The sequence below is a fragment of the Corvus hawaiiensis genome, chromosome 30, assembly GCF_020740725.1.
Source record: "Corvus hawaiiensis isolate bCorHaw1 chromosome 30, bCorHaw1.pri.cur, whole genome shotgun sequence".
NCBI lineage: Eukaryota > Metazoa > Chordata > Aves > Passeriformes > Corvidae > Corvus > Corvus hawaiiensis.
In genome coordinates, this window is record NC_063242.1 from 4,372,048 (window position 1) to 4,396,402 (window position 24,355).

At 37.5% G+C, this 24,355-nt stretch overlaps 1 protein-coding gene across 1 annotated transcript in view; it reads right to left on the reverse strand.

Annotated features, from left to right (window-relative positions):
• The window catches only part of LOC125318546 (dynein axonemal heavy chain 5-like), a 151,230-nt gene that overhangs the window by 59,724 nt on the left and 67,151 nt on the right, over positions 1 to 24,355 (reverse strand). The window contains exons 46-59 of the mRNA XM_048289429.1: positions 23,257 to 23,474; positions 22,034 to 22,345; positions 16,943 to 17,032; positions 16,622 to 16,858; positions 15,948 to 16,115; positions 11,862 to 12,068; positions 10,274 to 10,603; positions 8,645 to 8,851; positions 8,315 to 8,557; positions 7,488 to 7,642; positions 4,888 to 5,552; positions 3,408 to 3,688; positions 2,833 to 3,048; positions 63 to 230 (exon numbers count right to left, since the gene is read on the reverse strand). Coding sequence (XP_048145386.1) covers positions 63 to 230; positions 2,833 to 3,048; positions 3,408 to 3,688; positions 4,888 to 5,552; positions 7,488 to 7,642; positions 8,315 to 8,557; positions 8,645 to 8,851; positions 10,274 to 10,603; positions 11,862 to 12,068; positions 15,948 to 16,115; positions 16,622 to 16,858; positions 16,943 to 17,032; positions 22,034 to 22,345; positions 23,257 to 23,474 — 3,497 coding nt within the window. The remainder of the gene's footprint in view (positions 1 to 62; positions 231 to 2,832; positions 3,049 to 3,407; positions 3,689 to 4,887; positions 5,553 to 7,487; positions 7,643 to 8,314; positions 8,558 to 8,644; positions 8,852 to 10,273; positions 10,604 to 11,861; positions 12,069 to 15,947; positions 16,116 to 16,621; positions 16,859 to 16,942; positions 17,033 to 22,033; positions 22,346 to 23,256; positions 23,475 to 24,355) is intronic.

Consider the following 24,355-nt stretch of genomic DNA (forward strand, 5'->3'; position numbering starts at 1 on the left):
CTCGACATTTTTTCCACTTGACTAGATTCATCCCTCAAAATAAAATGATCAATAAAAAATACCTTAAGAGGAAGAACTTCTTTATTAATACCATAGAAGTAAGCCATTGCTTGTGTCCATGAGCAAAGACCTGCTACATTTCCACACACTTTTTTAGCAGTCTCGAGATTATAGTCCTCCATATCCAAATAAGGCTCTAAAAGCTCCACAGTTTCTTCTGTAATGGAGTCCTAGTCAATGGAAAGGAAATATTATTTTTTTAAATGGATTTTAGAATAAGGTCTGCTTCACAGAAACACTTTCATTTTTAAAATCATGGGGCTATCACTTCTTACAGAATAAATTAACAAAGCAACACTGTTGCCTTTCACTCTTATAAAGGACAGATTAGTAGTTTTTGTGAACTCGTGAAAATAACTCCTACTTCCATTGCAACAGAGTGGCATTTAATATCCCTATTTGACACATAAGATTTACAGTCATTACTAGGGCTTGTAGCTCCATGACAATTTAAGCTGTTCTAAGCTATTGCTGCTACAACAGTGCACCTTCTTCCCTTTCCCCCTCAACCAGATGTCCTTGCCCCATCTTTAACACCCTCACCAATGCTCGGTGAGCTAGTTTGGAAACTGTTACGACAGAAACATAAGTCAGCAAACTACTGATTAATTTTCTTCTAGTCTAGTCCCATAAACAAGCTCACCATGGCATCAGACAGGCACTGGTGTGAACACAGGTAAAGGAACCAAACAAGCATCTTTAGGAAGGAAAAGGGTGAAACTGCAAGGCACTGTCTTCACTTCACTGAAGCTAACCCTTTTCCTTAACCGTAAAAGGGATTTCTTTCAGCTGTTATTCTAATCTCAGTTTTTTTCTCCCTTTCACAATCTGTTGAGAACATGAAAAGCCAGATCTTTGATGATGGTGGTTAATCTATAATTATGTAAGTGTCAGAAGAAAATGGAATTCATCTCCTTGAGCAATGTAGAGAGTAGAAGAGCTTAAACAGGCTAAAAATGACTGCTTAACAATAGACATGTAAAGAATCTTTCCTTTTTTTGGCAATGTATTAATGCCTTTCTTTTAATGCATCTAAAAATCATCCACCATTCATACTGTCAAGCAATTTACCCTTTTCTTGTTTTTCTGCATAGCAGAAAGGATTGCCTTGCACTTGTTCTGATCCCTAGCTACTCTAATAGAAAAGACATTCACTATATTATTCCCAAGATCAGCCGTGGTGGTGTTTTCACTATGATCATTTGCTAAAATGTAAAATAGTGCTGGACAAACATTTTGACATTTTTGTTCTCCTACTCAAAATTATGAGCTAACAAGCTGGCAAAGGTGAAGCAAAGATCAATCAGCAGTGGCCTAAATCTCTGTTCAAAAGCTTGGGAAATGTCATGCTTTTCCTTTTAAGTAATTAATTTTGAATTCAATTAGCTACTTCATCCACTAATTTTCATTGCCTAAAAAATACTAGGAAAGAACACAAAAAAAAAAAACCAAATCTCAGAAACAAGTAAGCAGTGTAGTCTACTCAGAACTCCAGACACAATTAACTTTCCTGTCATATATACTCTGAAATGAGAAATGGGGTAGGAGGACAGCATCAGAAGTACCTCCTCAGAGATTTAAGTAGTCCAGTATCCTACCCCACATTTATCAGTATCACTTTCTGCAAGAACTCAGTCCCACAAAAGTTTTTCTGACTTCTCTGAGTTAAATGTGTTTCCAGCTACCCGCAGGAATATGTGCACTATTAACAAGTGCCAAAACTGGAAGCCTCATTAGACAGAAGCTTGAGTAAGGAGTACATAATTAGTCCTTGCTATCTTAAAACTCATTTCCTCTTTCTGTTTAGTCAAGAGAGCACTTGGAAAAGTGACCAGACTGACAGCCCCAGGAAGAAACTGTCTACAGAGGCAGTACAAGTTTCCACAATATGGCTCTCCGGGAGAAATGGCTCCTGGGGATAGTGAGAATGATCTTCACAACAAAAACACTCCAGCAGCTTAGAAAAGGCATCAGCAAAATGCACAGATAAGTAGATTAAAACATCAGTGTGCAAACGAGAAAGTATGTTCTGCAACATTGCAGAAATGCCAGGTTTTGCTGAAATCTGCTTGGTCTTCTGGATTATGAAGTTGGGCTACGATTCCGCCATTTCATATTCTAACCTAGGTATTTTTCTGGTCCAGCTACCCGTGACATCTTTCTTCTCTTCCCTATAGAGAATTTTCCTTTTTCTCACAGTTCAGTGAACCCTGCTGCAAAAGTTCCTGTCCTGACAGAAATAAAAACCTGCTTGCTCTTATTTTTCTTACAATTGATAATGAGATTATTCTTCACTTCACTACTTTTCTAGTGAAAGAACCTCAAAAGTTCCCAAATTATGTCATTTCTTTCCCTGTTCATTTTTTTCTTATTTCCTGCTAGCTCCCTAGCAAATTGACAGAATTGTCAAGTGTCTTACGAGCAAACAGGCCTGGTAGCACTGGAGAAGGTGAGCCATTTGAAAAACCAAGACTGGGCCCTTCTAAGGCAAGTTCCTACTTAGAAGCAGGAGCTGCCTGAATAAGATAACATTAAGCTCCTCAAGATTTGGTCTAGTGCACGGGATACTTCTGTCTGCTAGGAGCCACTGCGTGGCCCAGGAGAAAAACTACTGAGATAATGAGCCATGAAAATAAAGAAGAATAAAGTCAGAAAGTATCCACAACTATAGATAGACAAAACTGTTTCAAACTGCCTTTGATGGTAGAAGACACTTTCATGTGAACTCTGAAGATGGTTATTGAAGCAGTAGTGCCCCTATTAATTACTTACCTTCTGGAAAGTAAGCAACATGCTAAGAAATCCTGAATTATTCATTAGCTTCTGAGCCTCAGTCCATGATGGCTTGACACCTGGGTGTTCCTGATCTAGTGTCACTGAGTCTATTTTCCTTTGGAATAAAAGTAGCACACAGTCCATGATCCGCATTATCAGGTGAGGAGGTTTACCCAGTTTGCGAACAGTTGCAATGTCAGAAGGTTTTATTGTCTGAAAAATTAGAAAATAGTCCGTTTATTTAAGCAGTCACCTGATGGCAAAGAATGATGTTCTTTTGGGAGGACTGTGTATGGAATGCAGTGGCTGCAGGTTTGCAGGTCGCTCAGAAGCACTACTGCAGAAAGTCCCTACAGGTAGTACCACTCTGTGGCTGCTTTACTACCTGACAGTAGAGTACTGCCCATCTTACCTCTTTCCCTCTTCAGTTTTCAGGGTTTTTTATACAAGGATTTACAGGTCAGTGCCAGTTCCTCAATCTTTCCCCATCCCCCAAGTTAGAAGCACAAGCCATATTATTGCACATAATGACCATTAACTACATGCACGTTCAGAATATATTTGCTTCTGACCTGCAGGGCTGCCTTGGCTTCTTCCAGTGCAGGCCTTGCAGCTTCAAGCTTCTCCTCTGCTGCTGCTTTATCAATGGCAATGTCATCCACAATAGCCTGAGCCTTGTCTTTTACCTTTTGCACCTGCGTTTTCACTTTTTCTGCAGCATGGGCTTTCATAGTTACTTCCAATAAAACTTCATCGGCTTTTTTTGAAGCTATAGCCAAATCTTTCTCCTTCATAACCAACTCTTTGGAGAGCTGGCTTACAGAAACCTCAGCTTCCATCAGTTTTGCAAGACCTGTGGTGAACAAATTCCATTTTAGCAACAGAAAGACCTATGGAGAGAGTAACCTCACTGAAGCAATAAGTGGATATTTAAAATAAGTCGCTCGGATTCATGTTTAGGAATACTAGTGAGTGATCCCATTGGTTGAACACTAAAATTAACCAGGACAATTTTTATTTTTTAATGTGTAAAAGCCTTCAGAATCTGTCACTTGATCACTCGTTTATATTCTTTTATATGAGAAGGAGACTAAATGTTAAACACACATGCTGAAAAACATTAGCATGGTGAATGACACTTAAGAAATGTGTGTGAAATTTCTGAAATCCATGAGAACATAAAAAGCACTAGGCTGTACTCTGTACAAGACAAAGAGGAGGAACCTGGCAATGAAAGTGAAGACACAAGGAGAGTAGGCTGAGCTTCTAAATTCAACATTACATGAAGGTCCAGATGAGATGGGGTAAAAAAACCTACAGATTCTTGAGCAATACAATACTCCAACAGTTTGAACAAATTATGAGAAAAACTCTTAAGTATAGGCATCTTCATTATAAATCCATGCATCTAAATGTAAATGCATCATATATATCTTTCTAACGCAAAAAAACCCACGTTTGTTCTTCCAGATAGCCAGCCACCCTTTACCTTTGGATGTATGTGTACATAGGTCAGGTCTACAATTGTCAACGGTGGGAGAATAAACAGTTTAAGGTCACATTCACTTCCAAACAGCATTCAGTTTAGGAAACTGTTTAATTGTTTACCATGTCTGACCATGTGCACAGCTATATTTTTGAAATTTTACCTTTGGCATATACTGTTCCTTTAAAAAATTCTTCAGAGGGACCGAATATGAACATTTACTTACCTTTTCTCAGACTTACTCTTGGCATGCTTACATGTGAAAACTAGGATCTCAGTAGTTCCTTGGCATACATAAACGTCAAAGCAGGAGTTTCAGGCATTTTAACTGCTAACTAATACTGTTTTCAAATCTCCTCTCTAATCTGCACATTCATAAAGTTCATTGAAACAAAACCTCTGCAGAGTTTGTAATCACACACAATACAGCTAAAAATATATGAGTTGGCTTCCAAATGAACATGAGCTCACAATTTAAATCCATGCTTTTACATCCTTTTATTCAGATTCTTCTCACCTTTTTAAAAACAAAGAAAGAAACAAAAATCCAACAGCTTTTACAGTACCTGTTCTCATGCGTTCAGACAAACTTCCAAGACTGGCAAACTTCTCTTTGTAAATAGCTTTGTAGCCTCCAATGAAGGACAGGTAAGATTTTGGTGTCACAAATGTTCGTCTCCTATATCGTTCAAAGTATTCAACACATTTTTCAGCTACAATATCTTGAATTGTTCCCATGGTGTTAACAACACTCTGTTTCACTTCATCTGTACACTCAATATGGTAGGAAGCTAAAAAATGCTGTGCAACTGCTACAAGAGCATCTTTAGGCCAACACTGAAACCAGTCCATGGTACAGCCTGAAATCAGACCTGGAAATTTGAGTGCACGAGTTCTGAATTTTTCCCCAACAGGAGAAAAACAAAGAACCACATGCAGGTTATTCCGAACTCGAGCAAGAAAGTAATTATAAAGATTTTCACTAGTGGGAGTAAGCCTTGGGTACTCCTTCTTCATTGCTGGAATCAGGTCCTGTGTGATTTCACCTACTTCATCTCGTGCAAAAAGATTCGAGACTTCACCTGAAGTCAAAACAGTGTTCATGTACTCAAGAAAAGATTCATCTCTGACTTCATTGTCTGTGAATATAAAGACAACACCCTTTCCTTTTTGCCCAGCAGTGCGGTACAATGTTTTCAGATCATCCAAAAGGTTGTTGCTGGCATATGTTCTGGAATAGAGAAGGGTTAAAGAAAGAGAGAACAAAAATTACAGACCATCTTAGGAGGTATGTATCATCTGGATCAGCTTCCTTAAGGCAAGGAAAAAAATCTAGATGAGAACTTAATACCATAGCTCCTGGTTACATTTTTTAGAGTTTTTCCTTAAACATTTTCCCAAAGTGAATGATCAGTAACATAAATCATGTGAAATGAGGTGAAGTCAAAAAAAATAATGTGCTGGAAAAAAGTATGGTGAGAGCAATACTATATCTAATTATGATACTGTTTTGTATCCCCATGGTTTGCAGACGTAAATTCTTTGTTAGATATGTAGGTTAATACAGCTGGATTAAGTTGTCAAGTAGGTTATGATACCTGTAACCATTACATAAATACAGCTGGATTATCTTCTGAAGATATTGAGAGCTGGTTAAAGGAAATCATTATGAAACAAGAGAGAATGAAACTGAGGGGCTTATTGTGTTATATGGTTTAACTAAAATCAAGCCCCAGAAATTATGTTTGAACATTATCACTTGGGCTGATTCTGCAGCTCTTCTGCACATGGAGACCATGACTGGTTCTGTTGTTATGTGTCTTGTAGCTGGTACACACAAGTAAGATTCAGATGAAGTCCACACAAATTCAACTACAGATTTCAGATTGTGCAATATAAAGTGATGTAAACCAGGGTTAATAAAATGGCAGATTTTGTCCTTAGCCAATTAAAGATGAAATTAAGAACCTCTTTTCTTTATAACCAGTCTCTTATTTCCAATAATCTCTTCAAAGTCATAAGTAATTTGTGCAATACACACACAACCCATTCTACACGTATTAAATATGCCACACAGGAAGTGTCACAGTTCTCTTCTCCTTCCATCTTATTTCTGCTCTATAAATACCCATAGAGCAAGCACTGCAGAGCTTGTGAAACAATCCAACTCTTCAGTTTGCATGTGTCAGCTACAGTTATTACAGTGATTTCTGCTATTCTGATAGGAATATAAGAAATTCTCTACTGTCAGAATTGCAGTCTATCTAGTTCAATAACCTAACAACAGCAATGGGAAATGATACTTAGAGACAAAACATGAGCCAGCATCCACTCTTCACTGCTAATTTCATTCTTCCCCCCTCCATATTCATTGCCATTATTAATAGTTGCCTTAATAATCTTGGAAATCTAGGGATTCTGTTCTATCACTTTGTTTTTTTTCTTCCCCTCCTTTTTTTTTGTTCTCACTGTTCCTTCCTTCTGCTTCTGGGACAGAGGAAGAGATCGTGATATATCTTTCTTTATCTTTCCTTTCATCAGAAGCCTCATAACATTATTCATAGACATGATATGTCTCTCTAAAGAATATTTCTCAGCATGTTAAGCAGTTTGCAAAGGAGAATGCACTCTGCCAGTCTTCATTGCTTACCCTTGTAAACTCTATGTAAAAAGAGAAACAGAAGGAAGGCAGTAGCTACTCCCTTTCACTTCAAATTTCTATAAATTACAGAACTCCAGCACTACAAAATAGTAAGTCATTGACAGAAATTGTCATAATACAGTTTATCTACATAAGGATCTATAGAAAAAGTTACCATTTCCCCTGGCCATCAGCATTTGCCTACTAAGCAGCATGCACCAGCAGATTACTCCCTGTTATTTTTAGTGCAAAATTGTATTTCAGTGTGATTTCACAGAGGTGCATTGCAGACTCAAATGCTGAAGAAAATATATATTTCTTGTCAATAGCATAAAGTCAACAAAACAAAGACCCAGGATCTGTCACCTATAGATGTACATTTGGACAGTTACTTTTGACCAGAAATGTAGTTTACAATGAGGGATAAAAAGGTTGAGAGGTTTGCATTTCTTTAAGATGATTGTGAGGAGTTCATTTCTATGGCAAATTAAGGAGCAAATGTCCAGGTACACTGCATTGTGTTACCTTGTTAAAGTAATCTGAAAGCTCTCGTATCCAGCAATGTATGATGCTAGTCTGGTCAGACTCTGCTTTCCAGATCCACCCACGCCCACCAACAATGCATTTCCTTGTGGAGTACGAATAATCCGTGATATTTTAATCAAATGGATAATTGCATCCTGTGTATTGAGAGAAAAGTGGATGAAGAGATGCAAAAATAATGCATTGTATAATCAACTAGAAGCGTGTCACCAACCAACTGCTTCTCAACAGCTGGATGGCTTCTCTGGAGCCTATGCCAAAGACTCAGTCCTGTAGTAATCAAAATCAACAGGAGATTCCCCCCTGAATTCTGTGGGCAGCAGGGCTAGCCCAAGAGAAATGTCATTGTATCAATCTTGTATGAAGCAATGTCATATGCACAGTTTGTCATCAGCAGAGCTGAGGGCATGCTCCTTAGGGGCAGAAGGTAAAGCAGAAAGGACTCCCCCAGACTTTTTAGCTGACCTATTTACAAGCTCTCTAAATAGACTGACAAAAGTAAAATACAAGTGCAATATAGGCATTTCTTATTCTACTGCTGTAGTCATCCTAGGGTGAGAATTAATCTGAAACACCCTAAAATTCTATCAAACCACCCAGTCTAAAGCTGAGGAGAGCATTGTGCATCAAGACCTTCGAGAAGGAGGTAACTTTCAGGAAAGCAAGATGACATTCACAGTGTGTACTGTATAAACAACCTAGTTGTTCTGAGCTATCTCCAAAATAATGTGATAGAAACATACAAGATGTATCAGTAAGTGCAGAAGACCAGGCACTTTCTGTATTAATACAATTACAAGCAGTAATACCTTGAAAAATACTAAATCCATCTTAGATCCTCTGACAGTTTCATTGTACTGTTGCATGAACATCCGTAATCTTTCAGCCAAGTAATCCAAAGATGGGATAGGCTCATAAATTTTCGGAGCCTTCAACTCTGCATCATCAGGTTCATCTCCAGCAGTCTCTGGGACATCACGCAAGAAATCCACAAAGTATAATTCTGTCGATTTATCTTCAAGTAGATTTTGACCGTGTTCTTCAGAAACAATCTACAGCAATACATGAAGGATTGATTTAGTAATGAACTATGTCCTTGGCCTCTTTCTGTGGCAAATACTAAAATACTGTTTGCTTACCTTCCTCATCAAATCTTCAAACCAGTCCTTATCACTTTTGCTGATGAACCTGTCTGCAATAACACGTCTGCATTCATGTTGGAACAAGGCTACCAAAACACTGATGCTCTGGCAGACGTCAGGAGTAACTGTAAGTATTCCTTGCCAAATACGACTGAGGTCTCGTAAATTGAAGATGTAATGAAATTTAGCTGGAGTTGGTAACATCTACAAAATAATGTCGTGAACTATATTCAAATAACTGCTAAATAAAAATATTTTCTACTTATTATTAAGTGAATGTGGATATTTTCACAAACTTCAGTCTTGTATTAAAGCAGAAATACATGCTTGGCATTTAAGAGGCATTAAGGTAAAATGAAGAAATGACACTAGCAACAGCTAGCTCTTTAATTTCACATAGATTTCATTTGAGTTTCTTTGAATGTTTCAAATCCCAGGAACATGCATTGAAGCCAAGACAGGTTAGTTAATGATGACACTGATGACCACAGTAAAAATGTCAACGTTGTTTAACCTGTGGTGTTGCTCCTGCCCTTTCTTCCAGATCATTTCCGTTACTCTTCATCCTTTCCAAGAATGAGGAGGAAAAGTTCATGAGGAAAAGGGAAAGGGAAAGGGAAAGGGAAAGGGAAAGGGAAAGGGAAAGGGAAAGGGAAAGGGAAAGGGAAAGGGAAAGGGAAAGGAGGCGAGGCGAGGCAAGGAGAGGCAAGGAGAGGCAAGGAAAGGCAAGGAAAGGCAAGGGAAAAGGGAAAAAAAAGAGCAAACAATATTTGGGAAAATATTTACAACCTAGAAAAAGCTACTTTTCCTCTAGGAAAGGAAGTTAATTAGTGGTAATAAGCACCAATTCTGTTGAATATATTGGTCAATATTGACTAGTCAGTAGTTTTGCTAGAAGTCTCTCTAGTTCTGTGTGCAAAGTAAGTTTAGGTCTACAGTTAGTTGTTTGTGAAATTCTGACCAACTTTTATTGGACTAGAAAATACCATTTAACAAATCCCTCTCTTTCCACTACTGTCCTCCACTTTTCTCAGAAGAAGAACAAATTCGACACACATTTCTATGCTGTAGTTTTGTTTTTTCAAATTGCATTCTATACCTAATATTTTCTGTCTTTTTCAAAGCAAAATTTGCCCAGGAATTGCAGTCAAATGTTTTTAACAGTCTGTTTGAAATGGAACATGTAAGTATTTATAAATTGCTAAATACCAGATTTTATTTGTTTTGAACTGATTCCCTGTCTGCCAGATTTTTCTTCTTTCCTTTAATTCAGATCTTTAAAGTTTCTCACGATCCCAAACAGCTCTACAGAAGATTCCTATCTAATTTTTAATTTCTGGTTTCTTGTGCTCTCAGCATTTTCTCAACTGGAAGATGTCTCAATCTTCCTATCAGCTATGCTTACTATATCATATGTATATTATGTGATACTTGTATCAGCTACAGAAGACACTACATGTGATTAGGATTTTTGTCAGCTAACTTGAGAGCAACCAATTCAGAACAGAGGCATCAGCCAGCAATTACACACATAGGTCACAGCTTCACAGTATGAACTACAAACACACACGACAGTACAAAAGGCCTGAGTCAGATGCTTCAAAGGCTTAATAGATGTCATTTTACCTTTGCTTTTGTCATTTCCCAAACCTTTCGACTTGTAGATACTAATGCTGAAGCCAGTTTACATATTTCTGCAGGGAAATGTCGTTGTTCACAGAAATAGCCTTCAGCTATTGTTTGAAATATCTTATCAATAGAGGAATTAGAAGGCAATGTGCAGTTTAAGATGGTGAACTGGCGTTTCAGGCGCTGTGGGATGTCATTCCGACCTCCCCCAGGGTGAATCATAGCAGCTACAAACTGGATGTCAACTACATTTGTGAATTCCCCTGGCTTCTCCAAACTGTAGAAACCTTTCTGTTCCATCAGCTGTCTTACAATCTCATTGGTGATCTAAATGTTGCCAAAACAAAACAAAAAAAAAAAAAGGAGGATTTAGGTGTTTCAGGGTTGTCAACATGCAACATGGCAACCAAGCACTCAGATGCAGTACACTGGCTTTATGTAAGTTTCATGCGCTAAGTAGTTGTGGACAGGAAGTCAGACATTCAACTGGATTTGCATAATTTCAATTTAAGAAAAACCAGCACTTTAAATTTTCAATCCTGGCTATAGCTTCAGACTGACACAGACAGATAGTGACAAAGAATGGTAAATTTAGCACAAAGTGTAGTCACATGTCCACCTGTACACAGGCAGTGAGAGAACACAATTACAGAGCCATACCAAAAGCAGAAAATTTACTTTTTCTCAGCAGATTTTTTTTTTTAAGTCAGATTTTCAGGGTATTGGTCTATAAGTATTCTTTTATCAATACCTCAAGACAGCTTGCTAGTCTTTAATGTCAACTGTGATCACAGAATTGTTTAGGTTGGAAAAGACCTTTTTGATCGAGTCCAACCATTAAACCAGTACTGCCAAATCCACCATTAAGCCATGTTCCCAGGTGACACATCTACACCTCTCTTAAATACCTCCATGGATGGTGACTCCACCACTTCCCTGGGCAATCTGTTTCAGGGGTCAACAACCCTTTTGGTGAAGAAATTTTTCTCTGATATCCAATCTAAACCTCCCCTGGTGCAACTTGAAGCCATTTCCCCTTGTCCTGTCAACACCGACCTCACTACAATCTCCTTTCAGGTAGCTGAAGAGAGCAGCAAGATCTCCCCCAAAGTTTCTTTACTCAAGGCTCAACAACCCCAGTTTCCTCAGCCACTTCTCATAAGTCTTGTTCTTTAGACTCACCACCAGCTTAGATTTCGCATAATAGTTACTGCAATTTAAAGTCCATAGCAGATCAAAGAAAAATCTCTGAGTGTTTCTTGGATTTGCATGCTTCCTTTCCCAAACTGGTTCTCAGGACTGCTAGTTTGGAAATCCTACCAGCTTTGTATGCAACCAAACCAAAAGGCTTAAATATTACAGTGATTGCACCAAGTGGCTTGACACCATCCTTGATCTTTTGGGACTGACAGCTTGTTAGTCATCTCAAAAACTGGCTTGGGGAAATTGTTTTTAGTAAATGTATTTGTTCTAATCCATATTAAGATATCTTTTTTCTAACCTGTCCCATTTTTTCAACCCATTGATCAGTATCAGCAACAATGGTAAGACCACCAACTCCCAAAAGTTAGTATTTTCCTTTTACCTGATCACCCCATTCATTAATCAGAGGCATGTTGATGTCATCAATAAAGACAGTCATTTTCTTCCCTGCTGGAGGACCGTGTGTAGTGCCCATTCTTTTGCCTATGCAGCTTTCTATGCTCCTTTGGAACATATGTGGCAGCGTTGCAGAAGAAAAGTTTAGGTATTTGGTCAAGTGAACATCAGGATCATACTTGCTTGTGTAATTCTGCAAGATAAACTACTTTTAAGTCAAGTGCACCAGTAACTCCAGGTGAATTCAGACAAAAGGAGATGCAGATGCTCAGCAGCCCTGCAAAAATCTCAGTCCTGCTATTAACTTCAAAATCTCCAAACACAGTTTATTTAAGTAAATGCACCATCTACAACTTGAAATTCAAACAAACTGTCAGTTAATGCTTTGCATTAATTTTTTAAGTATTAAAATTTATAAACTCTTAATAGACTTCACTAAGTATTACAAGCAGATGTGTGCCAACTCAAGATGCAAATAAACTTTGCATTAGCAATTGTCAGGGTTTTTCTAAATTTAAGCTGTTAGTGATGATCTATTACAGCAGACAGCAAAGAACAAGAGAAAAACCAAATCCATTTTCATGTTTACACTACGACATCAAAACTCTTAAAACAAAAGCAGTGCAAAGGAATGGCAGTGTAAAATTAAACCCAGCTACATCACACTTACTGATAGCTCTCTTCTCTTAATGAAGAAAGAAATCCTTGAATTTTATGAATATGTACAATTCCCACAGCTGCTGAGGATGCCCCAAAACAACAAAGTTCCACTTTTCATATTTAGTGAGGTTTTATAATAAAAATATGTAACCCTGGAGTCACACCGAGGGATAAATATATAGCATAGGAAATATTTTGTTTAGGAAAAGTTCTGGAGCTTAGAAATAGTACTAAAAGTTCCATATTTCCAACATAATTTCTTTTTAAAGATTCCATTCTTCTGCAATGATGATGAAGTTGAATATAATTTAAATTCCTATCCATAAAAGAGGGTTGACTACAAATGTTCCCATTTTGGCACCTCAGAAAAAGAAATCTGTATCATTGCTGATGAAGTGCTGTAAGAACAACTCCAGTGAGACATACACTTACTGTGACAACATAAAGGAAGACACAGCTAGATCCCCTCAAAATATTTTGATGAATATTGTCAATTTTGTTGATACAGTGACAGCAGCTCAAGAAAAGGTGCCCTTCGGAAATAGGGTTTTTTTCAGACCTGACATAAATGACAACCTACATGTGCACTGTAAATGCAACAGTCCTGTCTTTGGCGTGTACTCCTGACAGCTGAGGGGTTGGTGCAGGTCAGTGCTCAGATCTCTCCTCAGGGCTCCAACAATTTACAAATTGCAAAGCTCATGTGCCAAGTGCAGGTGCCCAGGTGCTGCCAGCAGGGCTATGGGGCAGCCTCTTGCAAGAAAAGCCTCTTGCCAGACACAGCTGGTTCCAGCCACCTCCAGCAGACCCACTGGAGACACTCAGCCTGTGTCAGGAAGGGCAAAATGCTGCCTGGCAGTTGAGAGAGAAGTGCAAAAAAATGTGAGAAAATCAGGCCTGCAGACACCAAAGCAAGAGCAGAAAGAAGAGCAGGAGGTGCTCCAGCACAGATTCCCCTGCAGCCTGTGGTGCAGACCATGGTGAAGCAAGTTGTCCCCTGCATTCCATGGAGGTTCACAGTGGAACAGAGGTTAACCTGCAGCCCATGGAAGACCTCACACTGGAGCAGCTGGATGCCTAAAGGAGGCTGTGACCCCTTGGGAAGCCCACACTGGAGCTCCTGGCAGGACCTGCAGACCCCTGGAAAGAGAAGCCCACACAGGAGCAGGTTTGCTGGCAGGACTTGTGACCCCATGAAGGACCCACGCTGGAACAGCTCATGAGGAACTGCAGCTCTGGTAAGAACTGTATCCCATGTGGGAGGAGGGAGCAATGTGAGGAGGAAGGTGAGGCAGAGGGGAGCTGTTATGTACTGACCACAGCGCCCTTGTATCATCCTGCTGCACTGCTGGCCAGGGAAGAGGTAGAGGAGTCAGAGATGAGGGACTGAAGGTGAGCCTGAGTAGAAGAGAGGTGTGAGAAGAGGGTATTTTCAGTATTCTGTTTTTCACCATCTAATTCTATTTTTAATTAGAAATAAATTTTTTAAGTGTCCCCCAAGTCAAATGTTTTTCCCATAGCAGTAATTGTGAGTTGAGATCTCCCTGTCTTTACCTCAACCCCTTTACTGTTGAGGAGGGGGAGGGAACCAGCAGCTGGGTGAGGGTCTTGCAGCTGGCCAAGGTCAACAAACTGCAACTACGAATTCTCAACCATTCAAAAAACACATTTGTGTTTTATTCATTATGGCACTTCAGAATGTTTACATGGTAACAGTAATATTGCACAGTACAGAAATGAGAACTATCTTCAAAAAAGAAAAGGGTCTTGGATAGGATAATTTTTGTTAGTTAAACTGTCAGGGAACTTTCAACTGTCCTTTACCAGTTTAACATCACTTTTTAAAATTTTTTGCAATTCATGAATTAATAGTACAGAGAATAAAGGTCTTAAATTAACATTCCATTTTAAGTTCTTTATTTTGATTTATACTGATGGTTTACTCAACACTGAGGATTATTCCGATTAATTCAGATTACTACCTGAAGTGCTCTATATTAAGACTCTTTTACTTTTTCATGAAATGAACTGTTTATATCTGGAGATTTCTTTTCCACAAGGTGTAGTAAGGCAAAATTCTACAGAAGATGAAAGCAGAAGGGGAACAGTTGTGAAGGCAGTTAACACTCACTCCTAACCTTACACGAGATAAAATATCTGCTGGCATTATGCTCCCTTGTGTAAGGAACATACTCTGCTCTATAGCATAGACTCAGCCTAAGCAACTCCCAAGAATCAGTTCCAATTATTTTTAGGGACAGGAATGGCAGCTGAAAGCTGGAGGTTGCCAGTATCTGGACAAAATCCAGCATGCAGAATATCAAGACCACCACCCAGACCCCGCCTCTTCACTCTGCAAAAATAGTTCTCCAGCTGGTGCCAGGAACAGAAGCTGACATTACACCGGCATGCCTGTTGGCATGGACAGCTATGCTGAAAAAATAGTATTAATTGCTGCTGGCAGGGGTACAACTCACTCTCTGTCAGGGCTCAGAGAGAACATGGCCGGGGCACACAAAATGGCTCCAGATTTTAAGAAAGCCAAAGGTCAATTTAGACCGGTGTTTTTCAGCTATTTTCCATTTCAGGACCTCTGCAAATCCTCCAGTGGAGGTACAGATGCTTGTATAGCCAAGTCAGCTGTCCCAAGAGTAGATTAGTTTTATTTAGCTACCTCTCATTGATCAAAGAATCCACACGCTCCCCTGAAAAACACAGAAACCCTAATGAAAAACACTATGCTTCCACTTTTTTAAATAAGGGATGCTGAGTTTGGTAAGACATCTGGGTTTGTTCAGCCTTTTGATTACTGATTTTTCTATATTAAGTTATTAAACCTGTCCTTGTTAATTTAATAGCAATCCTGTAGTTATTTTCTCCTAGAGAACAAACATGTCATTTTCAGTGAAGAAATTGAGAGACAAGATAATAAACAGTAAATTTACCCTCTGAAAACCACCCTGACTAAAGAAGGAAGCTCTATTTTTCTCTTCATTTGGCTTTTAAAGAAAGGCTGTGCAATAAGGGTGTAAAAAGACCAGTTCACACATGGCACCACTGATAAAGCACAGGAAAATAAAAAAGCCTCCAAGGATCACCATCTTCTTAGCAAAATCTTCTGTTTGACTACTCAAAAGAAAAGAAAGCATATGAAAGAGCATTTATCATCTGACCTTGTGGCCACAGTTAGCAAAGTTTAAAAGAAACCTTTATATAAAATTTTATATAAAAGACTTGGGGGTTTTTGCTTGTGGTCCATGTGAGTACTGGCAACAAGCCTCTGTAAGAATTCTAGTATGTACTCTGAAGAAAAACCAAACTATTCTCAACTTCCGCTTAATATTGGTGCCAATGTCAATTATTGCAATGCTATCATCCTAATATATTACATATGTTTTTCCATTCCACCTACCTTAATCATAACAGTTTTTGCTGTTCCTTGTTCCCCAATTAGCAAAACAGCTTTTCCTTGCCTCATGATAGCGTGCATTAGAAAGTCTGTTCGGACACTGTCTACATTTGGAACTAGAATGGAAGTATATTCTGGGACTGAATCTTTAGGATAAATATATTCAGGGACCTGCATAAGAAAGACATGCAAAAAGTTTGAGAATTCCTACCTACCCACAGAATCACTTTGCATCAGAACACAAAATCAAATGTACTTCATAAAATTTACATCAGCAAAACTTTTCTGCCTGAAAGCCAAGTATCCTTTCATAATCAATCAGCATCTTACCATGCTTTTCTAAATGGGTGGTAGACTAACAGGATATTTTCATTCCTCCGGTACCTGATAAAAGCTTTTCCTTGCTGGAATTTCTTAAAGAGTAAGGTGATAGAGTAAGTAGACAGAGTTAAGATCACTTCTGTTTCACTTCCAAAGATATTTCAAATGCACGTTTCTATTCTTTGCTGAAGACATTTACGGGAAAAGAAAAATATCATTCAAAAAAAAGAAGCTCTGGAGAATTTGGTAGGGTTAATCTTCCCAACCAAATTATGTAGGGTTTGAAATAAAATGTCTCTTACCAAATACACTTTGTATACCCATTAAGAAAGCTTAGCATGTTGCAGTGTACGAACCTTCTTTGACCAGTGCTCCCACTGGCCACAGGCATTGATACCAAATTCAAACATGGTTTCCTCTCCATTCACAGCTGGAAGCTCTTTCACAGCAGAGTGCTTCCTTAGGAACAGCTCCATTTTCAGCTTGTCATCTGGCTCCAGAAGGGCTCCAGCTGACCACATCACAGCGAAAACAAACAAGCGAGCAATGTGTTCCTCACTGAGCTGCTTCTCGTCTCGGCCAGGCAGCAAACCCTGCAAAGTGGATGCAGTACAGAACTACTGCCCTCCTACAAAAAATCACAGAATCTGAGAGAGAAAAATAGATACCATATCTACCTGTAGGAGGTCAATAGCTTGCTTGATGTACATACATTCTAAAATCGACATTTTTGGTGTCACAGCAGAGAAAACAAAATCCATCAAATCCTGGGAAGAAAAAAACATTATTTAAAGATTTCTTTACCAGTTTCAATGGTATGATTTTTTCTTAGATGAGACCAATTCCTTATTTTCAAATATATTCTAAACTTTCCTTCAAAACAACATTTTTCCCCATTTCTGGGCTTATAAATATTCAGTCTTTGACCATGAATTTTTTCTAACAATAGCATATTAGGAAAATAACTTTGATGTACCAGAGTCAGCAGAGCTACTTGTATGAGCTCCATAGAGTAATTTCCTGAAGAGCAATTTGAAGACTGCTTTTCAGTTACTTCAAGGATCTGCCTGCCATTTGTGCTCTCCGCTGGAGATTTTAATCTACCACTGACATTTTTGTACAGGAAGATAAAAGCACTGATGATACATATATATACAATGCACAAGCTCACCACTATAAATTTCTATCTGTCTGATCTGTTCTGACTGCACCATACTGTACCAGTCCCTCTTGAAACCAATATTCTCATTTTCCTGTAGAATCCTGGCAAGATCCAAAAATATTTTTTTTAATTTGTTTTAATGGAAGTTGGACTTTCCTCAGGTTTCTTCATAATGATGGCTACTGTGTCTGCCTCTGTCAAGTGTTTTGCGACATCTTGAGCAAAGTTTCAAATTGATGTAAAGTCCTTCCTGAGATTTGCAGTGCAAAGTTTTAAAATATCAATTGCCATCCAATAGTGCGGACTGATGTAAATTATGACCTACTTCTACCTTCGTTCAACAATCTTTAATATAACTCTCTCCCTATGGGTTCCATTTGCCCTCGTAATCTTTGGAAATCAACACTGGCCACTCATTCTGGGAAGTGGAAGTATAAGAGGGATACTATAGGACACAGTAATTTCAGAGGAATTCCATTCATAGATGTCATGTCTTGTCAGGGAGAAAGCTAAGACAGTGGAAACATTCAATCACCCAAAGACATAAACAATTTACTTATATACTTCTAAAAAAATCACTGAGCTGTTTACCCACATGCTCACCAGCCTTGTTTCACTTTTCAGTTTCATTTTTGCCACTGAAGTTCTCCTATGCTGATATTTATTGTTACAGAGAATGAATCAATATTTTTACCCATCCACCTGAGTTCCATCCCACAAGAATACCAGGTAACGCACACAACAAAAATATATATTGTGATCAAAAAACTCACTTAGGCCTCTTAAACTGGAGTAGGCTCATGGATAAGTGGTCTAAGAAGACAGTCTGAGTGTGGGCATACACAGAATCATAGAATGGGTAGGGTTGCAAGGAACATTAGAGGTCATCTAATTCCTTCACCCCACCATGGGCAGGGATACCACGCACTCTATCAGGTTGCTTCTTTTGTAATTCCTTGCAGACAAGCAAAAGTGCTACCACCTCTGCGCACTGTCATTTTGTGGCTTTCCCTCAAAAATGCCTGGTTTGCCCCCAGTGGGACATAGGGGGCTCAGCCGAGTAACTGAGGGGGTTGTGGGTGCCACAGGGGAGTGCCCACAAGCAGTGTGGGAAATTCAAATCTAAGACACTTAGAATCTGGGGCTAAGTCTCACTGAGATTCAGCTTCTTCATCTGTAAAATAGACTAGATGTCTCATAGGGCACTGTAAATTGTTTAATAATTGATTTGACACACACAGAATAAAGATATTTCATGCGTCAAAGTATTCTGTATTATCAAGAGCCCAATTTTCACCAGAACTAGTTTTATGGTACTTATGATTCCAGTGAGGTTTCTGAAGTTTATGAAGGGCTTTTTAATGTTTTCTTTTTCTTTGAGTTTATGAAAAAAAAAGTCACCTCCATATATGCTAGTATTTTATTACTACTACAATTTTTAAAACAATGAAAAAAGGATGCAAGATTAACACAGAAATTTGCATGAATTATTTGGACAGGGGGACTGGAAAAATGAGCTGGGTCATAACAAATATACATAAATTTTAAAGAATTTGGATGAGGAAATTGCTATCCCTTACAAGGCGACTGAAAAACGAAGTCAGAGGCTAAAAGCTCATATGAAAGGAAGACTCCTTTTGCATAGGGTACAGTCACTATAGAACTCAGACTACAGAATACTCCTCAGGACAGGAAGCTCATAATATACTCAAAGGATTTAGACAAGCAAAAGAACAACTCAGTAATAGAAAGTTATTAACACTTGTAATATTAATTTTAACATAAAAATATTAAAGGTAAGAAACCCTTTGGATTATATATTCAGCTCTATGCTCCAGGGGCAATGCCAGCCTTTACACAAATTGGATTAATGTGAGATTTAATGTGGAGGGAGAAAATTAGTCAAATCTGAAACTTAAGTTGCTACTACATTTTTTCATTTAAACAATACATAGATGTGCTGAAACTTATGCTATTCACATAACATCCATCACTGGTTTGAGCTTCACACTTCACAGACAATCTCAATAACACCACTCAGGTAATTATTTTAGTAATTTCAGTTCTTTGAAACTGTCTCAGATAATTACTTCCATCAGCTAAGCAATTCTGTTTCTTACAGGTAGCAGCATCATTCACAGACCAGGAATTGGCAGTAGAGCTTCTAAATGTAAGAGAGTAGAGTCTTTTTATAGGGATGGGAGTTTATTTAAAATTACTGTGAAGCAGGAAATGTTGCTGAGAAGAAAGAATTGGGAAAGGAAGGGGGAAATTCCAGCGCCTCAATCACTGTTTAAAAAAAAAAAAAACCTGTGGAAACAGAAAGGGCTCTGAAATAATCTTAAATCAAAATAAGGTTGGGTTTGGGACTTGGATTGGTTTTGGTTTGGGACTTTCTGTCTTTTGTACTTTGATTTTGATTTTTTTTTAATGTATAAAAAATGATGACTTACAGTGCCATTTATAATACACATGAAATGAATGAATATATTCTTTCTGCTGATTCACAACTATTATTCTCTGATGTTTCCTCCTCCATTACTGCTACCTGCTGCACCTTTGTTAACTTTGTTAATTACTTTATCCAACATGAAGACTTTCAGTGACAAATACTATTTTGATTAGCATAAATAATGAGAGTGTTTTGTAGGAAATTGGAATTATTATAGCAGTTGTCTTACATCTATTTTAGTTGAGATTAGATTAATTTCAGAAAGTCTCTGTATGTCTACTTAAGACTGAGTCTCCTTGGTTACTATATTTCCATCTATAGTCTAATCATCGTTTTCTTTGAAAAATCAGATCTTCCTAAGATGTTTATATCCATGCTTTTCTTAATACTAGCATTAAATTCATCAAGGTCTATATCTGGGGTTTGACTACCACTGTTGATGAAACTTATTTGAAAAACTTTCTTATTGAATTTTATCCTTTTATTTTAATGTGGGAGAAAATAATAACTATAAAAAGAGCCATGTGAACACAAAAGTAGTGTTACTCTCATCTGTAAAATCACTTTTATTGCCTCTATTATTTGAGAAGCAAAGACAGCACATTAAAAGTGAAAGAAAACTGCCAGCATGACAGCTTTCATTTACATTTTGATAGTTCTAAATGCAGCCTTCAGCACTGAACTAACTTCATATGTCACTGCATTTTCATTTCTTAATCTAATAAAATACATATTTTTCTGGACTTTATTGCTATTGCTTCAGGCTTGGGCATTTTAAATGTTGTTGTTATGTTTTCAGAGCAAGTTGTAGCATAAAATATAAATAAAATTGTGGCAAAGAAGGAGTGAATTGACCCACATACATTACTTTGGAAGCATATTTTAAAACTCATTATCAGAATTGTTTCTCTTTCTGCTGCAGTAAATACTATGTCATATCATTATGTTTTGGAGGTAGAACAAAATGAATAGCTTGTTAAACATTGGTTTTAAAGTAAATGTGCACTGAAATGAAAAGTAGAAAGAAGACATTTGTTAACATTCCGGGCATTCTAAGTATATATCAATCACTGCTTTTATCATGATCTATAAAAAGCTTTCTGAAATGTCACTCAAAGTTCATTAAAAACCATGTTTTTAAAATGCAAGAGCAATGAAAAATATTACAAGAGAAACCACTGTGAAATCCAACACCAATTAAATGAGTAAACAGGCAGGACCAAGCTGATGGAAAACCAAGGTATGTTGGAAGTTGCATTTATTTCACAAATATTGAGGAAATCAGAAGATAACAACTCTGAAAGGTTGCAAAGGCATAATTATTTCTTTAAAAACATTCAAAAACAGAAATTAATATTTCAATTTGATTGAAGTATACTACTGAGGTTATGCTTTTATACCCAGTATCAAGTACAACCATCCATAATATTGCTGGAACCTTTCTAATGATTCAGTAAGGTAAGGCCAGACATAGGGGGAAAAACATTCAGGATTCCTGCTTTTGATCTACTGATTGAACACAATTTAGTCAGAAAATGTATCAAAGAGATGACGTTTCAAAAATTTCCATTGGAACAGAAACATGGATGATAAAATCAGAAGAGACAACTATAGTCAGAACTCCAGCATTATAGTCAGAGCTTCAGAGCAGCACAGAGCACAGAACTGCTCTGGATTAATTTGAATTATAGAATGTCTTTTAAAAATAGCTAATGCACCAAATGCATTCCTGTTCCACAGAGTAAACCTAGCCTGATTCCTTTCTGAATTTACTTCTTTATATTTAAAACAAAAGAAGAAGTTTACCCACTTCCTTTGTGTATCCTAACAGGAATTAAAATTACAGTATTAAAATTACAAGTAAAGAAAGTATCTGTTTTTGCCAACATGCAATATAAAATAATCACAGGTTTAACAATTCATTGCCAACTATCATATGGAGGCAAAACCAAAACACCCAGATTATTCATCTGTTATAGTTTCAGTCATTTATTACTGATAGAGATAATTTTCTCTTTTTTTTAATCCTTCATCTTTAGTTTATTACATAAACAAAGAAATGTAAATAATTGAAAGAGCACTTAGGAAGCAGCAATGTTTCATTAAATAAAGAATAAAAAATGCAATTTTTTTCTGAAGTAGTTAATTAAGTACCTGAAATGCATCATTAAAGCAATTCCATAGGATGTCAGAGTACGTAACAGGTAGTGTCTGCAGCCAAGCCCTTAAAATAGGCTTCCAGTCTAACACTGAAGAACTCATGAAGACCATCCCATTACGAGAAACTGTGGCAGGGGAAGCATTGTCAATGTTGTGAGGTTCAAAAATAATTTTGCAATTGGGGGACATCGGAATACGATCTCCATTGGCCAAAGTAAGGGTCTTATTATCATCCAGAACAGAGTTCAGATTTTCAATCCATATTGCATCAACTGGTCCATCCAGAACTATCCAGATATGCTCCCCCTAAAAAAAAGGATAGACATACACACTCAACTTTACTTACATTGACCAAAAATACACATTCATGTAATATCAGAAAACGTACTCTTAGATGTAAATAATGCCATAATTTGGTGCTCAGCAAAAAAGCCATCTAAAAATGCAATATTTATAATTTGCTCAGTGATTTTAATTCTTCCTTTGTCATCTTGTGTCACAACAAAAAGGATATTAAGAAACAGTGACAAAAATTAATTTGTGCTGTACTAACCAGAAAATTGTATCTTTCTTCTACAAAAGTACATCAGCCAACCCAGCATCCATCAAGATGGATGAAAATGTTTCCCACTAAATGCAGTCATAGACACAGGCATAAAGTCAGTCCTTGTGGGATGTTACCCAAGTATTTCATGTAAGGCTTCCCCTTTTCCAAGTCAGAACTGAGTGGCTGTTCAGAAGATGTGAGTGTAATTATGACTCCATGAAACATGATCTGCAAGTTTGATAAGAGAACTGGGAAATGCCTACATCAGTTTCTTACCAAAGCCTTACATTCCTATATAACTAGTGAAATAGAGTGGCAATGAATTAAAACCAGACAGGAGAAAATTGACTTTCCTGTTCTCACATCAAAACATGAACACACTTTGCTTTTGTGTTTAAATTGCTTACAGAAGGAAGCAAACCCCTTAAAATATTTTCTAAATTAATTCTGGAACCTCAAATGCTTGGGAAGCCTAGTGCTGTCTGGGATGTGTATATAATTCTGACTCTTGTGCACATTGAGCTCATCAGACACAAAGTAAAATTAACACTGCATATTCCCATTTGATTTTATAATGGATGACCTTTCAGATAAATGACAGATAATGACACTCATGGAAACACCTTATGGAAACAGTATTAAATGTCTATCATGATGCAACATCCATTACCTTCTTTGCTTTTAAAGTTTTTCTCCATAATGTAGAGAAAATACCATCTGTCCAGTCATTTGTAGCAACATCAAGGGTACCAAACATCTGGGAAGCTGTGATTGCCTTTGGGTTCATTCTCATCTCTTTATGAGGAGCACCACAATCTGTCATTGCTTTCATCAAAATATTAATGCATTTTGTCTTTCCTGCACCAGTTGGACCTAGAGTCATCATACCTTAAAACAATACAAATATGGTTTAAAATGAAATGTCAATGTGTTGCCTTACCATTTAATGGTTCATTGCATCAATGATCCCTGTTTTATTTTTATCAAAAGCCAATACATAACCATGTTTCTCATTCCACTTAATGTTGACTGAAACAGAATTTGAAACTATTATTAAAAGGCCTCTGTAAATGTCTCTCTAGTATGATACGCAAGCCTACGTGGGTCTGTATCCTCCCTCAGGCAGTTATTTTCCTTTTTCTAACGGGAAAACACAACTGCCTCTTGATATTCTCATGCAATGACATTGACATGAATGGTGGCAAACAAACGCAGTAATTTCTAAATTTATCTAATGAGAATGAGAATTGTCCAATGATATACAAAATTGAGTGCATCTTTCCAATGCAAAAGTAACAAAAACATGTACCTGCATCCATCCATGCTGGCATTTTAACACCTCTTTCTTACATAAAACCATTTAAGAGCAACCACACTTAATTTCATCAGTGTATACACATTACCAAAGAAAAATAAATCATGTCTTCAATAATAAATTGAGCCTATGGTTGAACTTTTTTTGTTATGTTTTCTAAATCACCTAATAAATCTGTCCAAAATCAGATGGGACATTCAAATTGAGACTTCCAAAGTCATTTAAGGGACCTAGACAGCTCCTATTAGACCTAAAGGCAACTGGATAACGTAATCCTTAGCTGGCTTTGAAAACATCTTCAACAAAGGTGTGGAACAAGCACAAACCCAAATTACAAACCTAATCCAGTGCAATGCAGATTGTGTGATATTTTCTCTAAAACTAAAGGGAGCTGGACATTCCCCAAAACAATCTGAGGACTCAGAAAATCACTTACTTGTGCCATATGTTACAT